At 34.4% G+C, this 14714-nt stretch overlaps 1 protein-coding gene across 2 annotated transcripts; it reads left to right on the forward strand.

Annotated features, from left to right (window-relative positions):
• The first annotated feature begins 23 nt into the window (after positions 1 to 23).
• On the forward strand, positions 24 to 14714 carry LOC135166270 (protein lap1). Of its 2 annotated transcripts, XM_064128382.1 has the most exons (8): positions 24 to 588; positions 680 to 840; positions 2099 to 2234; positions 4403 to 5404; positions 8947 to 9137; positions 10703 to 11809; positions 12798 to 12869; positions 12945 to 14714. In XM_064128382.1, exons 2-8 carry the CDS (start codon positions 685 to 687, stop codon positions 13119 to 13121), a joined length of 2841 nt encoding a protein of 946 aa, XP_063984452.1. In that variant the 5' UTR covers positions 24 to 588; positions 680 to 684; the 3' UTR covers positions 13122 to 14714. The 2 variants fall into 2 exon arrangements, with proteins under 2 accessions (XP_063984452.1, XP_063984453.1); XM_064128383.1 differs by lacking the exons at positions 24 to 588; positions 680 to 840; positions 2099 to 2234 and adding an exon at positions 2299 to 3508.

Genomic DNA, 14714 nt, shown 5'->3' on the forward strand with positions numbered 1-14714 from the left:
CTCCATAAGCGGCTGGCATGCTCCCCTATAATCTCTGGAGAAGGGGGGCATTGACGGCTCTGGTGGTGACATTGGAGCCCAGTTAGAGTTGGTATAAACCTCCAACCTCCTTCCAATATCGAATATTCCCTCGTTTTTTTTGGTTATTTCGGTGGTGTAACCCCTACGAGAACATCGTTTTATATCAAACCCCCCTTATCGATCATTTATTCTCCCTTTCAACCCCTCGTGTACATACGCTCGGAGTGTGTTAAATGGTGACCATGGTGGCTAGCTATAATAAACCGTGTGAGGCAATGAGGCCATCGTTCAACTGTTATTGAAAATATGAAATATTTGTGTTCCCCCTGCGGTGTTTCCAGTTAAAAATATCTGAGTTTATCAGTATTGGCAGTGTCTTTGAGCATTGAAAAGTGCAAAAGTTTATGATTATTTGGAAAGGGAGTTGAAGAGGAAGAATGATGTGCTTGAGACCCACCAGAAAAAAAAGTCAAGATTTCATTATGAACTGATGCACTCGGTTGCTATTGTTATTGACCCGGTGATAGTGTCCATGCTGTTCATAAGCTGCTCCTGACGAACGATAGGGTAATTATTAGTAGCACAATTGGGGTTAAGGGCTATTGTGGCTAATGGGGTCTTTTGAAGAGCTCCTGGTTTATTTTTACCGGTGTAATAGGTGAAATGGGGAGTTCTTGGTGGCAGTGTACCGCATGCCTCAGAGCGCAGGAAGAGGATATCTGCGAGCTACAGTTAAATCACTGCAATCTTTATGATGTACCACCGGATGTGTTCATTTATGAGAGAACATTGGAAATGCTTCATTTGGATGCCAACAGAGTAATTATCGAAGATTTGTCCCTTACAATGAACTAACGGATGAGGTTATTTCCGTGGCTGACGGCTTGAGGGATTTGTCCGGAGATTTTATATTAGTTATTTTAAGCCTCTGAATGTCGAGGCTTGAAGAATTTTTATGTGTAACCGGCTATACATATTTACTGCCATTTAAGGAGCTATTGCCGATTTCCTCTTATGTTTCATGTTTTTTGGAAATTTTTGGGAAATCATGGTTCTGATCAGATGAACCTATGGATTTGATGGACATGAAAAAAATCTATTATTTTACCATAACAAAATCAGTTTCCGGATGAGGAAGAATTCTCTACAAATCAATAACACGTGAATTAAATTTTATTAATCAAATATGAACTCTCGTGTTTGACAAACCATTGAGCAATGTATTATTCAATAGAATGAATTTTGATTTTCATTCAGAGGTATGAAAATTTATGAATAATAGAGGAGAGTGTATACTAATCTCTATGATCGAGTTTCCGGGCACCAAATACCACGATACTCGTGTTTCCCAAAATCCGAGACCCAGTTTCCGGACGTGATAAATTAGAAAGGACTACTAGAGAGAAATGAACAGAATTAACAGGAATAATTAAATAAGAGTTTAACTCTCATCTCCGTGACACTCGTGCTGAAATGTACTATTACATAATAACGTGCGTAAAAGGGGAATAAAATGCAGGTGTCGAGTTTTTCCCTTCGGACTATTCAACTTCTGTGCCAACTATTTTGTTTTCATTGGTTCCATTGAGTTATTCAGTCTTACTCTTTCAACTGGAACAGTACATGCTAAATATTCGCGAGTAATTTATGTGAATTTTTCAATTCATTAGATTGCGTAGAATGATGACGAAAATTGGTTTTTAAAAATCAAATAGCGGAAGTATCAAAAAAACCAGAAACTTCGCACTTCATAATCGAATGACCACTTAATTTTTAAAGACAATTTCAATGGAAATAGATATGTGGATTATAGAGTCCTATCCTTGTATTTCTTGTGACCGTGAGCCTCGTGACTCTTGTAAAAATGAATACGTAAATACATTAGCGAATATAATTACATATTACGGCATAGTTGCTTCGTAAAAATTCTTCAAGTCTTCGTTTCGCCCTTTAAGAGTTATTTTTCAAAATTGCCAGGATATCCCTTTGTCGTTAACCCCGATTATCTTCACGATAACGACTAAACATTTTGTTGAAGTCAAAGAAAGGGATTTAAAAAATGTCTTTTTGCTTGTAGATAAAGGATCTGCCAAGACCATTATTCCAGTGCCATGAACTTCGTGTGTTATCACTCAGTGATAATGAAATTACTGCACTACCACCCGCTATAGCTTCCCTTATAAATCTGGAGCATCTAGATCTCAGTAAAAATAGTGAGTTTGATAGGAAGGACAACATGGCCTTTCGTAATAATAGAATTTGAGGATAATAGTATTATCAGATACTGTTATTCTTGAAAGAGCATTGTAGAATAAGTCAAATATGTTAAAACTCTTAATTAGATATGATTAAACAAAACTGGCGGTTTTACACAAATATCTTGACGATTATTTTACTTCGAAATGAAAATTTTCACAAAATAATAAAAAAATTTAAGTTGATTAATTTTTTCGACTAGAGTCATTTCAATTTCATCTATATCTCCAATTCTGAAATTTATTATTGATCAGATTTCAAAATTCATCTGTCAAAACCCTTTTCTCGTTATTTGAAATAATTCGTAGTGAATATTCTCTGACACAATTTCATATTTGACGCAAAGTAAAATATTTAGCAACAATGAAAAAACTGCAAGTAGGAAATGGTACGGAAAAATGGAGTATCATAATTATTCAGACGTTTGAGAGATCATTTTTTCCCATTTCGCGAATTTCCAACCGAATCTCGCTGGTCATTTTTCATGCCATCATGGTGATAAAGTCCACAAAGGCTAATACTAATCAAATAGTTGAAAATTCTGAAAATTCCAAACATTGTTAACTCTACTGTTGACGTTTATATTATCACCCTTGTTTATAACACTTATTTTTATCAATATCTGAAAGATTCGCTCACATAAGCCTCCTTTATGCAGACATTGCATCAGAAATTCTCATGAATTTTGCAGAAAATCTTTTACATTATAATTTCACATTCATTTTCCACATTGAAAACAATTAAAAACGCTGCGCTAGAGTCAATCCTCATTTAAACTTTAGTAAAAATAATGTCTACCGAGCTTCTTAATATGATTAGAAATCAATGAAAGCTCGAAAAATAAATAAATTGAATGGTTAATAACCATTTTTTATGATTTTAAGGAGTTTATAATTTTTCTGTGCAAACTTCGAATATCGTTTTTTATTTGTCCTATCCCATTTTGTTCGTCCCTCTGTTATCTGACCTCTACATTATTTTTAATTACATATCTTAAGATATACCGCAGCTCAAGGTAATATGGACACCAAGATTGAATAAAGCTGGAAAATTGAAAAAAAAATGTCTGTCACAACCCAATTTTGAAATGCGATAACATATTATAAAATAAGAATAGAGACGAAATGATTGGGGGTCCAGATGACGTAGGATGAAAAAAGAATCGGCGTCACTGTCCCACCCGTCAGATGTGAAACACCCCTTCTATGTGTGGAGGTAGAAGCTTTTATAGGTAATTTGAACTATCACAATGAAGCCAACATAATCAAAATAGTTGACGGGCATTTAAACTCGCAAATTTTTTTGCTTATTCACTACGCGAATTTTTTTTTATTCTAATAATTGATTTTCTGGCTGTGTCAACCGTCTTAAAAATCATTTTAAAAAATTGCAAAACAATTAACCAAAAAATTTACGTCCTCAGTTACAAGTTTAGCTGATTAAAAGTGTGCTGAGCTTAAAATCACTACTTAAATTCAATTTATCTGAGGCCATTTGTCAGGTGAGAAGGGACCAATTTTTGAGTGAAACGAAACTTCGAAACGCGCAATAGATCATGAATAATTAGTGAAAAATGTTTTTTGTTATCTACAACTAATTGGCACGAAATTTAATTTGTCGTGTGTATATGGAAGCACACTTATTTTTGCGACCCACAACTTTCATTAACTATAATGATTGAATACAAAAATACATTTAATAAATCTTGCCAACATTTTGATTTTATAAAATTGATAATTCTAAAAGTTCAAAAAATTTATAGACGATAGAATTTTTTTTAGGATTCTTGAAAATGCTACTTTTTTGACAATTTGGTATTTTTTTTAATTATTAGAAAATTGCAAAATGTGGAAATTTAGTCAATGTTGCCAATATTTAAAAATTGGCGCACGCACAGGGGAAAACCGTCGTTATAATCCGTGAGTCTTGGCCAGTGGAGTGACAATTATAGGCGTCACCAGAATTTTTTCGCGTCACCTCGTTTTCACGTTTTTCCCCTCCGACCTCACACATGATGGCATGTTTCACCTAAAAAAGTCGGACGAAATGGGGAGATGAAAGCCAGACGATAAGACGTCTCGAACCACCGATACAATACATTGAAATAATTTAATAATTTTTTCAGGTATAAAGGAGCTTCCCGACAGCATAAAAGAATGCAAGAACCTGCGTTCCCTCGACCTCTCAGTGAATCCATTCGAACGCTTCCCAGACGCCATAACGCACATAGTAGGTTTGCGCGAGATATACATAAACGACGCATACATAGAGTATCTTCCAGCCAACTTTGGTCGTCTTTCATCTCTTCGCACATTAGAGTTACGTGAGAACAATATGATGACTCTACCGAAGAGTATGAGTCGTCTGACAAATCTACAGAGGCTCGACATTGGTAACAATGATTTTACCGAGCTGCCCGAGGTAGTCGGCGATTTGACAAATTTAACTGAGCTGTGGATCGATGGAAACGATATTCGTCGCATACCAGCAAATATCGAGCAGTTGTACCGATTGAATCATTTCGATTGTACGATGAATGCTGTTCATGAATTACCATCGGAGATCCAAGGCTGGCGTGACATATCAATCATTAATTTTTCATCAAATGAACTTTACCAGTTACCAGATACATTGTGTTATCTACGCACAATAGTGACCCTTAAAATAGATGATAATCAATTGAATTCACTGCCAGATGACATTGGACAAATGTCTAATTTGGAGGAACTTATTGTGACTAAAAATTTTTTGGAGCAGTTACCATCGTCAATTGGTCTGCTACGTAAACTACACTGTTTAAACGCTGACAATAATTATCTACGTGCATTACCATCTGAAATTGGTAGCTGTTGTGCACTATCACTCTTATCATTGAGATCAAATAATATATCGGGTGTTCCTCCGGAACTGGGACACTTGTCTTCATTGCGTGTACTCAATCTTGTTAATAATTGTATACAATTCTTGCCGGTTTCCATGCTCAATTTGACCAATCTCAAGGCACTCTGGTTGAGTGATAATCAGAGTCAACCTCTTGTTCCTCTTCAGCAGGAGTTCAATAGGGATGAAGATATGATGGTATTGAGCTGTTTTATGCTACCCCAGAAACAGAGGAAAGAACTTGAACGTAAGTGTCCTTTCATTTTCATTCATTGAGGTCTAATTAATTTACACAGATTTCAACGTAAAAAATTCAATACAGATATTTAATATAGATAGTTGTCAACAAATTATTGTGTATGAAAATTGATTTAATGAGAAATTGGAACAAGCATATGACCACTGATTAACGCGCAATTTGTAATTTTTCCTTGATTATTACAGCAATTCCATTGTCAGTATACGTTCCAATGAGTCCATATGAATTCTGTTTAAAAAAATTATGTATTCACACTGTGATTTGCAATGGAAAAACTATAGTGTGAAGTACAAAACTGTCCTTCTAAGATAAATGTGATAGGTTCTGATCAGCTAAGCCTGGTGGTCGGAATGGAAAGGGAAATGAATGGGGACATTTATTAATATTTATCAATTAATTTTTTTATTCAATAATTAGATTTTGAAAGAATTGAATCTTCGAGACAGTTTCTGATCACAGTTTTACACGTGGATGAGTTTTTTATCACGAAGTCAGACAGGTTCTGATCACGAAAATAACTTCTCAGGTTTCTCTTTGTTTTCTACCGCCGTTCGTTCTACCGTCAATTTCTGTTTCCCAACGTTGAGGTACGAAGTACCAAAATTTTCGGTCCCAATTAGTGATATTTGAAGTATCTCAGTTCATTTTAAAAAATTCAGAAACTTATTCATTATTGTTCTGTCAATGTATAATCTATATCATTTATTATTGACACTGTAGATCAATATGATCATCGAAATAAGAGAAAACTATACATATCCAAGGTGAATAAGACTGATCAACAACTGCCGCCAGTGTGAATTATGTGACAGTTTCTAATCACCTCACTTTATGTATTGAAAATCTTTTTAATGCTTCGCCGCATTTATTATTAAGGGGTTATTCTCATGTGAGCACTTCAAAAAATCGATTTTTTTTTTTTGATATTTTGACAGTAAAACCTATTGGAAACATGCTGTGAAAAATTCAGACCGAAATTCATAGTATTTGATAAGTTACAGCTCATAGTCGCCGACGTGTCGTAAGCGATGGTCTACCAGGCTTTCAACTTTAAACGCGTTTTTCTCGAATCATCATTTTCTGAAACGGTCAAGGTCCTACAAGAAAAAGTATTCAACCGATTGCTTTAAAATATACATATGTTCTTCTACTCATTTATAGTTATCGTCCCTAGCACAATTGTTTATTTTCGACAATATCTTCATATTTTTTTTAAACGATTTGTAACGAAAAAGAAGGAGATTTTCGTGATTTTTTTTTTGAAGTTCGATATTTTTTTTTGTTTTTAATGAAATTGATTATATTTGGTAGGGACGATAGCCACAGATCTACTGAATAATAATCTATTCGATTTTTTTATGTCAGACAACATGAACAGCTGTTATCACCTTGACCAGTGAACTACCTTTTTTTATTGGGGACTACTTTGACTTAAAAAAAATATATGTTAAAAATGTAAAAAACGAAAAAAAAAATTTGTTCGTATATTTCAAAATACAAATAAAAATATATTGAAAAATCAACATGATTGAAGGTTGTTGTCGCATAAAAAAAAAATTCCGAAAAAGTGGTAAAATATAGGCGTTCACATGAGAATAACCCCTCATGTGAACGCATACATTTTACCACTTTGTAGGAAATTTTTTTTTATGCGACAACAAAATTCAATCATTTTAATTTTTTAATATATTTTTATTTGTATTTTGAAATGTACAAAAAAAAATTTTTTTTTCGTCTTTTACATTTTTAACATATATTTTTTTAAGTCAAAGTAGTCCCCAACAAAAAAAGGTAGTTCACTGGTCAAGGTGATAGCGGCTGTTCATGTTGTCTGAGATAAAAAAATTGAATGGGTTATTATTCAGTAGATCTGCGGCTATCGTCCCTACCAAATATAATCAATTTCATTAAAAAAAAAAAATATCGAACTTCAAAAAAAAATCACGAAAATCTTGTTCTTTTTCGTTAAAAATCGTTTTAAAAAAATATGAAAATATTTTCGAAAATAAACAATTCTGGTAGGGACGAAAACTATAAATGAGTAGAAAAACATATGTAAATTTTAAAGCAATCGGTTGAATACTTTTTTTTCTAGGACCATGACAGTTTCAGAAAATGATGATTCGAGGAAAATGCGTTTAAAGTTTAAAGCCTGGTAGACAGTCGCTTATGACACGTCGGCGACTATGAGCTGTAACTTATCGAATACTATGAATTTCGGTCTGAATTTTTCACAGCATGTTTTTAATAGGTTTTACTGTCAAAATATTAAAAAAAATCGATTTTTCGAAGTGATCACATGAGAGTAACCCCTTAATTTAAGATGAAATATCAACTATTTTCAACCTAATTCGTTCCTCACATGATAAAATATCGCTGATCCGAAATTGTCGCATTTACCTTTGTTTGAAAGCAGATATTTTTTTTTCGTTTTGCAAAACGAGACATTTAACATTTTAATTTTGAACTCGCGCTTTGCGCTTGTGATTGTTCAACCTGAAGAACTGGATTCCTTCAGTTTGCAACGAACTAAGCGAGAAATCATTTTGAAGGACTTCTGATATTATAACTGGCTAGCACTCATGTGGCTAGTTACTCTGTAAGACAAGTTCGATATTTATTTTTCTTCTACTTGGTTCCTCCACCGCTAAATTGACCCAACAATTTTAATCTCAAATGACTTGAGAGGAAAATTGTTGACTTTTTTCTATTAAATATCTGATATAATTTCCAGATAACAACAAATAGAATCTCAACGATAGCTCCTAGAAGTTATGTTATGTGTTTATAAATTATTTTTCAACTAATTAACGTTTAATTCTGTCGTTATGCTGCTCAGTGGAGAGTGAGGTGACAGAGGATGAGGAATGAAATGGTAAAATTGCATAGTATTCATGAAACTGTCGTCAATCTGAGTAGAAAATAAATGTCATTGGAGTCAGTTTTTTTTACAAGAATATGTAGGCAGCTGAAAAAAAAATCCATCGGGAAATTAGCCCTCGGAAAAAATGTTCATGAAAAAATTCCCCACGGAAAATCCCACCACAACAAATCATTAGAACAATCGTTTATACGGCCAGTGATATACTTTTCGACGAGGTAAACCCTGTGGGTTTTATTGTCATGAAGGCAGTCAGGTAACTAATTGATAATCAGAGGGATAAACATTTGTGGACATTTTTTAATTTTTTTACTGAAGAAAAAAAGTGAAAAAGACGTCAGTCTGTCTATCGCAATCATTTTTTTTGCTACAAGATGTATTTTCCAATTATTGTTTATTTGTTTGTGGTAGAGCTGATTCTTTTATGTTATGCAGTACTTGTTAAATTTCCCTTCTGAATTTAGATATCCTTTTCGATCGTTTTTTCGGCGGTGATTCTCTCTGAGGAATTTTTCAGAGGGAAATTTTTCCCAGAGGATTTTCTACAGGGAAATTTTGGAAAAGGAGATTTTTTCTGAATGTTTACCTGGAGCATTTATTCTAAAGAGATTTAATCCTAAAACTAATATGTAAATTGTATTGTTGATAGAAATGGAACAAGCCGTGGGACCAATTTCTGGTTCCATCGTTGGAACGGGAAGGAGAATATGTTTTGCTGCTGAAGTCGATACCGAGGTCCCTAGACAACTTCATCGTGCACCAACCCCTTACCCAAAAGAGCTTCGTAATCTCGCGAGACACGCACGCAATCTCCAACATCAGTCTCTGCATGATCAAAGGGTATATATATTTTTTTCGTTGACATTCTGTTCGGACCTGAGTTACAATGCTGATTTTTTGCCGACATTATTTGCCAGTTGTGTCTCCAAGTATTTTGCCTCACAAATGCGGGAAAAACCAGTAAAGTAAAATAAGACAATTTCAAAAATAGTTAGGATGAGTATTGCTCTAATATAACTGATGTTATTTGGATTATCGAAACCAGAATAACATTGGAATGTACCACTCAACTATTTTTTCTAAGATATCTGTGAGGTTCTTAAGGTAACTGCTGGAGTTTCTGATCAGTTGACCCCATTGGTGGAAATTAATGGCGGATAAAAAACAGTAAAATCCAATTAAATTCGATGGAAACTTGTTTCAACTTGAGCTGTGGATATTTATTAATAAATTTGTTCGGGTTAAATATTAAACATTAAAGTCAGAATTTGAAAGAATTGAATTTTGAGGCAATTTCTGATCGACGGTTTATAGGTGAAGGAATTTCTGATCGCCAAGTGAGTCAGTTTCTAAATCATGGAAACAAAGTGGTTTAACATTTACGGAGAAACTCTTATTTCGGTCCTTTTAACCGGTAGCTGACCACTGATACCTAAAATACATTTTGAGAAATTCAAGAAGTTAGTCACCACCTCTCTATTGATATATAATTTATATCAATCATTATTGTCACTCTAAATCAATATTATCATCAGAACAAGCGAGAACTGACTATGCAAGTGGAATAACACTAGGTAACAACTACGTCAAGTTGAAATTTTGTATCAGTTTCGAATTACCTGAGTTTATGTATTGAAATACTAATAGGCATCGAATTTTTAATATTCTAGGACATTTATCATTAATTTCATATATAATACGAAACTATTATTACACTAATTCGTAACTGCCATAATGAAATACTACTACTATAAATACACCAGCGCTGTTACTTCGCTCCACAACAAAGCACTGAACATGACAGTTTGTCAGGTCCATGACATTTCATGATTTATTTTGGCGGTCTTTGGAGCATATTAGTCATATGATTCCGTATGAAAAGTAAACTAGAAACACCAGTGTTTTCGCTATGGCTAAGAATACTGTCGATAATTTTGAAAAAACTCACAAAATGGGAAAAAATACCAGTCAATGATGAGAAATGCTGGAAATATATACTTACCTTGTGGTCTAAATAGTTTATTATAATTATTGAGAGAAAATTGTCGGAATAGGGCATTAGACATAATACAAGGTAGGACGCTGTGCGCATTAGAACATCATATTTGAAGTCCAGATTTTCCCAAAAATATTTCTGAGTGAACAAAAACGCTTCTAAGCCCACATGTTTAAATAGGGATCGGAAATAGGGTGTTTTTTCACTTTTAACTTCTTCAAGGATAGTCACGAACAAAATGTAATAAAAATTGACGAAGTCTAGGGTTGCACCCGCTTGAAATGAATTGCTGCTAGTAGTTTTTCTCGAATTACTGAGGTAAAATCCTCCTGGAAACAACTGTGGAATGGAGATTGTGTCATGAATAATGAATTGGGAATTATCTCTGACAATGATTTTGCCTTTTCAGATCCACCTTGAGAGAGATGGATTAATAAAGGAAGCAGTAGTAGCGAAATCTAGTCCATCCCTCAACCTCTCTAACTCCCAGCTCCATCCTTTATCCTCCATTCCCTCCTCACCAAAATGCCACGAAGACCCCTTAGAAGAATCAAATCAACCCGTGCTGGCGCAGGAAAAGAGCCCTGAAATTCGAGAAGCCAAGTGCGTTAGGAATCCAGGATCTGAATACCTCTCACGACCCCCAACAATTGCGGACTACGTGAGTTCCACTTGGAAGCCAGAAGAATATTCACGAACGAATACAGCAAAAATAGTAGAATCGGAGAAGCTGGCTGAGGCGCATAAGAATCCGGAGAGCAGTCCCAGCGATCAAAGCAAAAGCAATAACGATCCTCCCTTATCACCTCCACCTTATCACATTGCCGCTGCATTTTCCAAGAAGGCTGCCCTCTTTCAACAACTTAATAGATGTGATTTGGTCGATGAAATGTCGACACATTCCCACAAAATTGACAATCATTCACGTAATTCTTTTAATGACACTCCTCAAGTACAATTGTGTCAAAATAATAATCAAAATAAGAATGAACAAATTGATGGAGATGTTGGTGGTAGAATAATAGATCATCCAGTTCATAAGAATTTAATTTTTAAGGAGGATAGACCCAGTAGGATTCCTATTTTGAGGGGAAAAAATCATGAAACTGTTTCTGACACTGAGGGTAATTTCACTGCTGATGGTAATTGTAATTTAGCATTCAATGATTTTGATGACAAAGACAAAAGTAGTGAGGGGTTTTTGAGTGGTATTGAGGGAAACTTGTCACCAATGACGGGACGAAAGTACAGAAGTCCATTGTCCAGTACGTACAGTCAATTGCGACACTCCGACAGAGGGAAAAAAATTAATGGGAGCTTTAGAGAGGGACTGGAGGGCTTGAGTGGACAGATTGGGAATAATTCGGTTGAAATGCAGAATGAGAAGAACTCTGGGAGGAGTACACCAGTGAGGAATGGCGAGGGAGATGTCAATGGAGTAGAGAGATCGAAACCCAAGGATGAGGGTAAACCCAAGCTCAAGTGGATGTTTGGACCACATAGGAACGTTAATGTGGTAAATTATATGAATTTTACATAAATTTCATCTCCATTATGTCTTTGTTTTCAACAACAATGGAAATGATATTCATGAATATTGAAGTACTAAAATGTTTGAGTGATAAATTTCAATTTCTAATTTAGAGGGAAGCTGCAATCGATTTAAATATGAAGTTTCGAACCTTTAACGATATCCAGATTTTTGATGACTTCAATAATCATTATCATCCATATACATGTTCTTCTATGGATGTGTTTTTGCGTCTGAATGGAAGGATTACAATCATTGTCGTTTTCGATTTTCCAATTTCGCTTGGAAACGATGCATTAAAATACGAAGTCTAGTAATCAACTTCTAGCCAATTGGAGAAATAAGTGGCCAAAATAATTCCAAAAAATCTGGAATTTTCTGAGCTTATAGGTGTTGATGAGGAACAACTCTTTCTTCAAATCTAGCCCCATAGGCTCAGCTGTTTTGGAGAAGTCGACGTTTGTCGATGTCAAATTTCCTTTTCTCAATGTATTTGTCTCCATGTTCACCCCAATGAAAATATATACGTGCCTTCATGCAAAGTTTTGGAGATATTAAAATTTTTCGGGTTATCACTCAAAAATCTAACCATCAATAATCTAATTTTCCGGTGTTCCACTCCGAAATCTATGTACCCACTCTCATTTGTGACAAAAGAACGGTTTCACCTTCAAATTTTCCAAAGAGTTTGTACTTATTACTAGAATGATTTGTATTTAAGATGAGCTAAATCTAATTATCCGTTTAGGAGATATTGAATTTTTTGTATTTACAAAGAATTTAATCAATATCTCGAAAATGCTCTATCGAACTCCATTTTCTCTGTCGCGTTTGCATATTAACTTCGTGTTTTAAATTTCATTGAAGTAATTTTCATGCGAAATTCGATAACAAATTTAGTTTGACAGTTTTTGGAAGGGGCTGACAATTAAAAATTCTTTTTGAAAGTTTTTCGTTTTTAATATTTTTACAGATCCCTGTTCAAGTGAGGAAAAACCCAGGTTTGGGATTCAGTATTGCAGGTGGAGTAGTGGGAAACGAAACCGTGAGAAAACTCTCTTTGATTCCTCGTTCAATAAATAAAAAAAAATCATTTTATCTATTATTTTGATCATTGCAGGGTATAATCGTAACTAAAGTGAATCCTGATGGTCCAGCGCAAGGTACTCTTCGACCAGGTGACAAAATTCTCGAAGTCGATGGTATTGATTTCACAAAATCGGATCACGATAGCGCAGTCGCTATTTTACGCTCAACAGGAGCAGTAGTCACAATGTTGATAAGCAGACACCAGTGAAAATGCACTCAATTCTTCCACGCAGCTCACCGCCTCCATCTTCAGGTTTTTACGCTGAACAATAAATAATTATTCTCCTCATATACGTAGACTGAACATTTAATAATATTCATCAGTGGTAAAGAAATATTATGGACCAGTTTTTCTATTAAAAGCTGAGATTGTGAAATGATAAGTGGGTATTTAGCAGATAGTTTTGACAAAACAAATTTCAAATATATTTGGCGAGACGTCGTTTTGTGTATTATCAAGACAGTGGTTTCTCGGAAATTTCCGCTGAATCTGATAATCTTCACCGCATTTATAGAATAGCGTTCCTTTAACTCTTCACTCCAAAAAAAATCTTATTTTGATATTTTGAAAGTCAATTTTGATTTTTCAATAACAACTTAAGATTTGAAAGTCCCTAATTGAGACCTCAAAGTCTGAATTTGAAACATTCGAAAATGTCAACTCCGAACTATCAAATTTTAACGAGAAGTTCATTCTTTGAATAAACATTTATTCAGCATATCTAAATTACAATATTAAATTGTAGAATCCATGAAACTTCGAAAATCAATTATTTATTCTCATAAGCATTATTATCACTGATGAACTATTGTGACTATATGGCAAATGTTGCGGTGATTTCTCTCAATTAAATCTATCTAAATTAAATATCGAATTACGGAACGTAGGAGAAAGTTAAATAGAGTTCTGTATTATCCCTCGCTCGGATATGAGTTGGAAAAGAGGGAATCAAGTGGCAAATATCGAGGTAAGCCTCGAAATTGACCCCAGTGATTTGAGAAAAAATTGTTTTAGAATTTCATTTTTATAATCTGGCTCTGAAAGCCTTCAGCATTTTCAAATTAAAAGAAGTCAAATTCAGAAGAATAATAAAGAATAATTTGAGCCATTAAAAGCCCAAGCTGACACTTTCGAAAAACTCATTTTGAGACTTCTAAAGTCTTCAATTGGAATGTTCAGAAGTCGGAAGTTGAAGTTGTATTTTTGGGTGTTCCATTCACAGTTTAGGTTTCATCACTAATCAAAACTAAACAAACACTATAAAATCAAACTCAATCCACATTAGTCACTTCATCGGCAGCTATTTGAACACTCACATTTTTTATGCCTTTTGAAAATGCCAAAATATTAGAAAAATACCATGAAAATCCTAATAACAAAAAAATGTGAGCGTGGAAATTATTGATTATAAGGAAAATTGATGAGAAAAGAACAGAAAATATTGAAGAGGCTGCTATTTGCCAAGTAAACTTTTCTTCCCTCAATCATTGTGATAATGTTATTTATTTATGTAAAAATGCACGTTATGAAATCCCTGGGGATTGAGTACCCGATCTTTTAAATTGTCTGTGTTGACATGACGTGCCGTACTGCATCGATTGCGCAGTGATTGATGATAATATCATACCCTGTTATAATCTCGAATTCTCTCTCATCAAAATATCTTGAGGGAATGCCAACAATCACTTGGTTCTACTTTACCACGACTTTCTCCTCTCTGAGTATTCGATTCCACTGATTGACTGGAACTATGCACAAATGTACCTTCTATATTTTTAATGAATTCCGAAATGAGCAAAA

Source organism: Diachasmimorpha longicaudata, chromosome 9 (assembly GCF_034640455.1).
Source record: "Diachasmimorpha longicaudata isolate KC_UGA_2023 chromosome 9, iyDiaLong2, whole genome shotgun sequence".
NCBI classification, from domain to species: domain Eukaryota; kingdom Metazoa; phylum Arthropoda; class Insecta; order Hymenoptera; family Braconidae; genus Diachasmimorpha; species Diachasmimorpha longicaudata.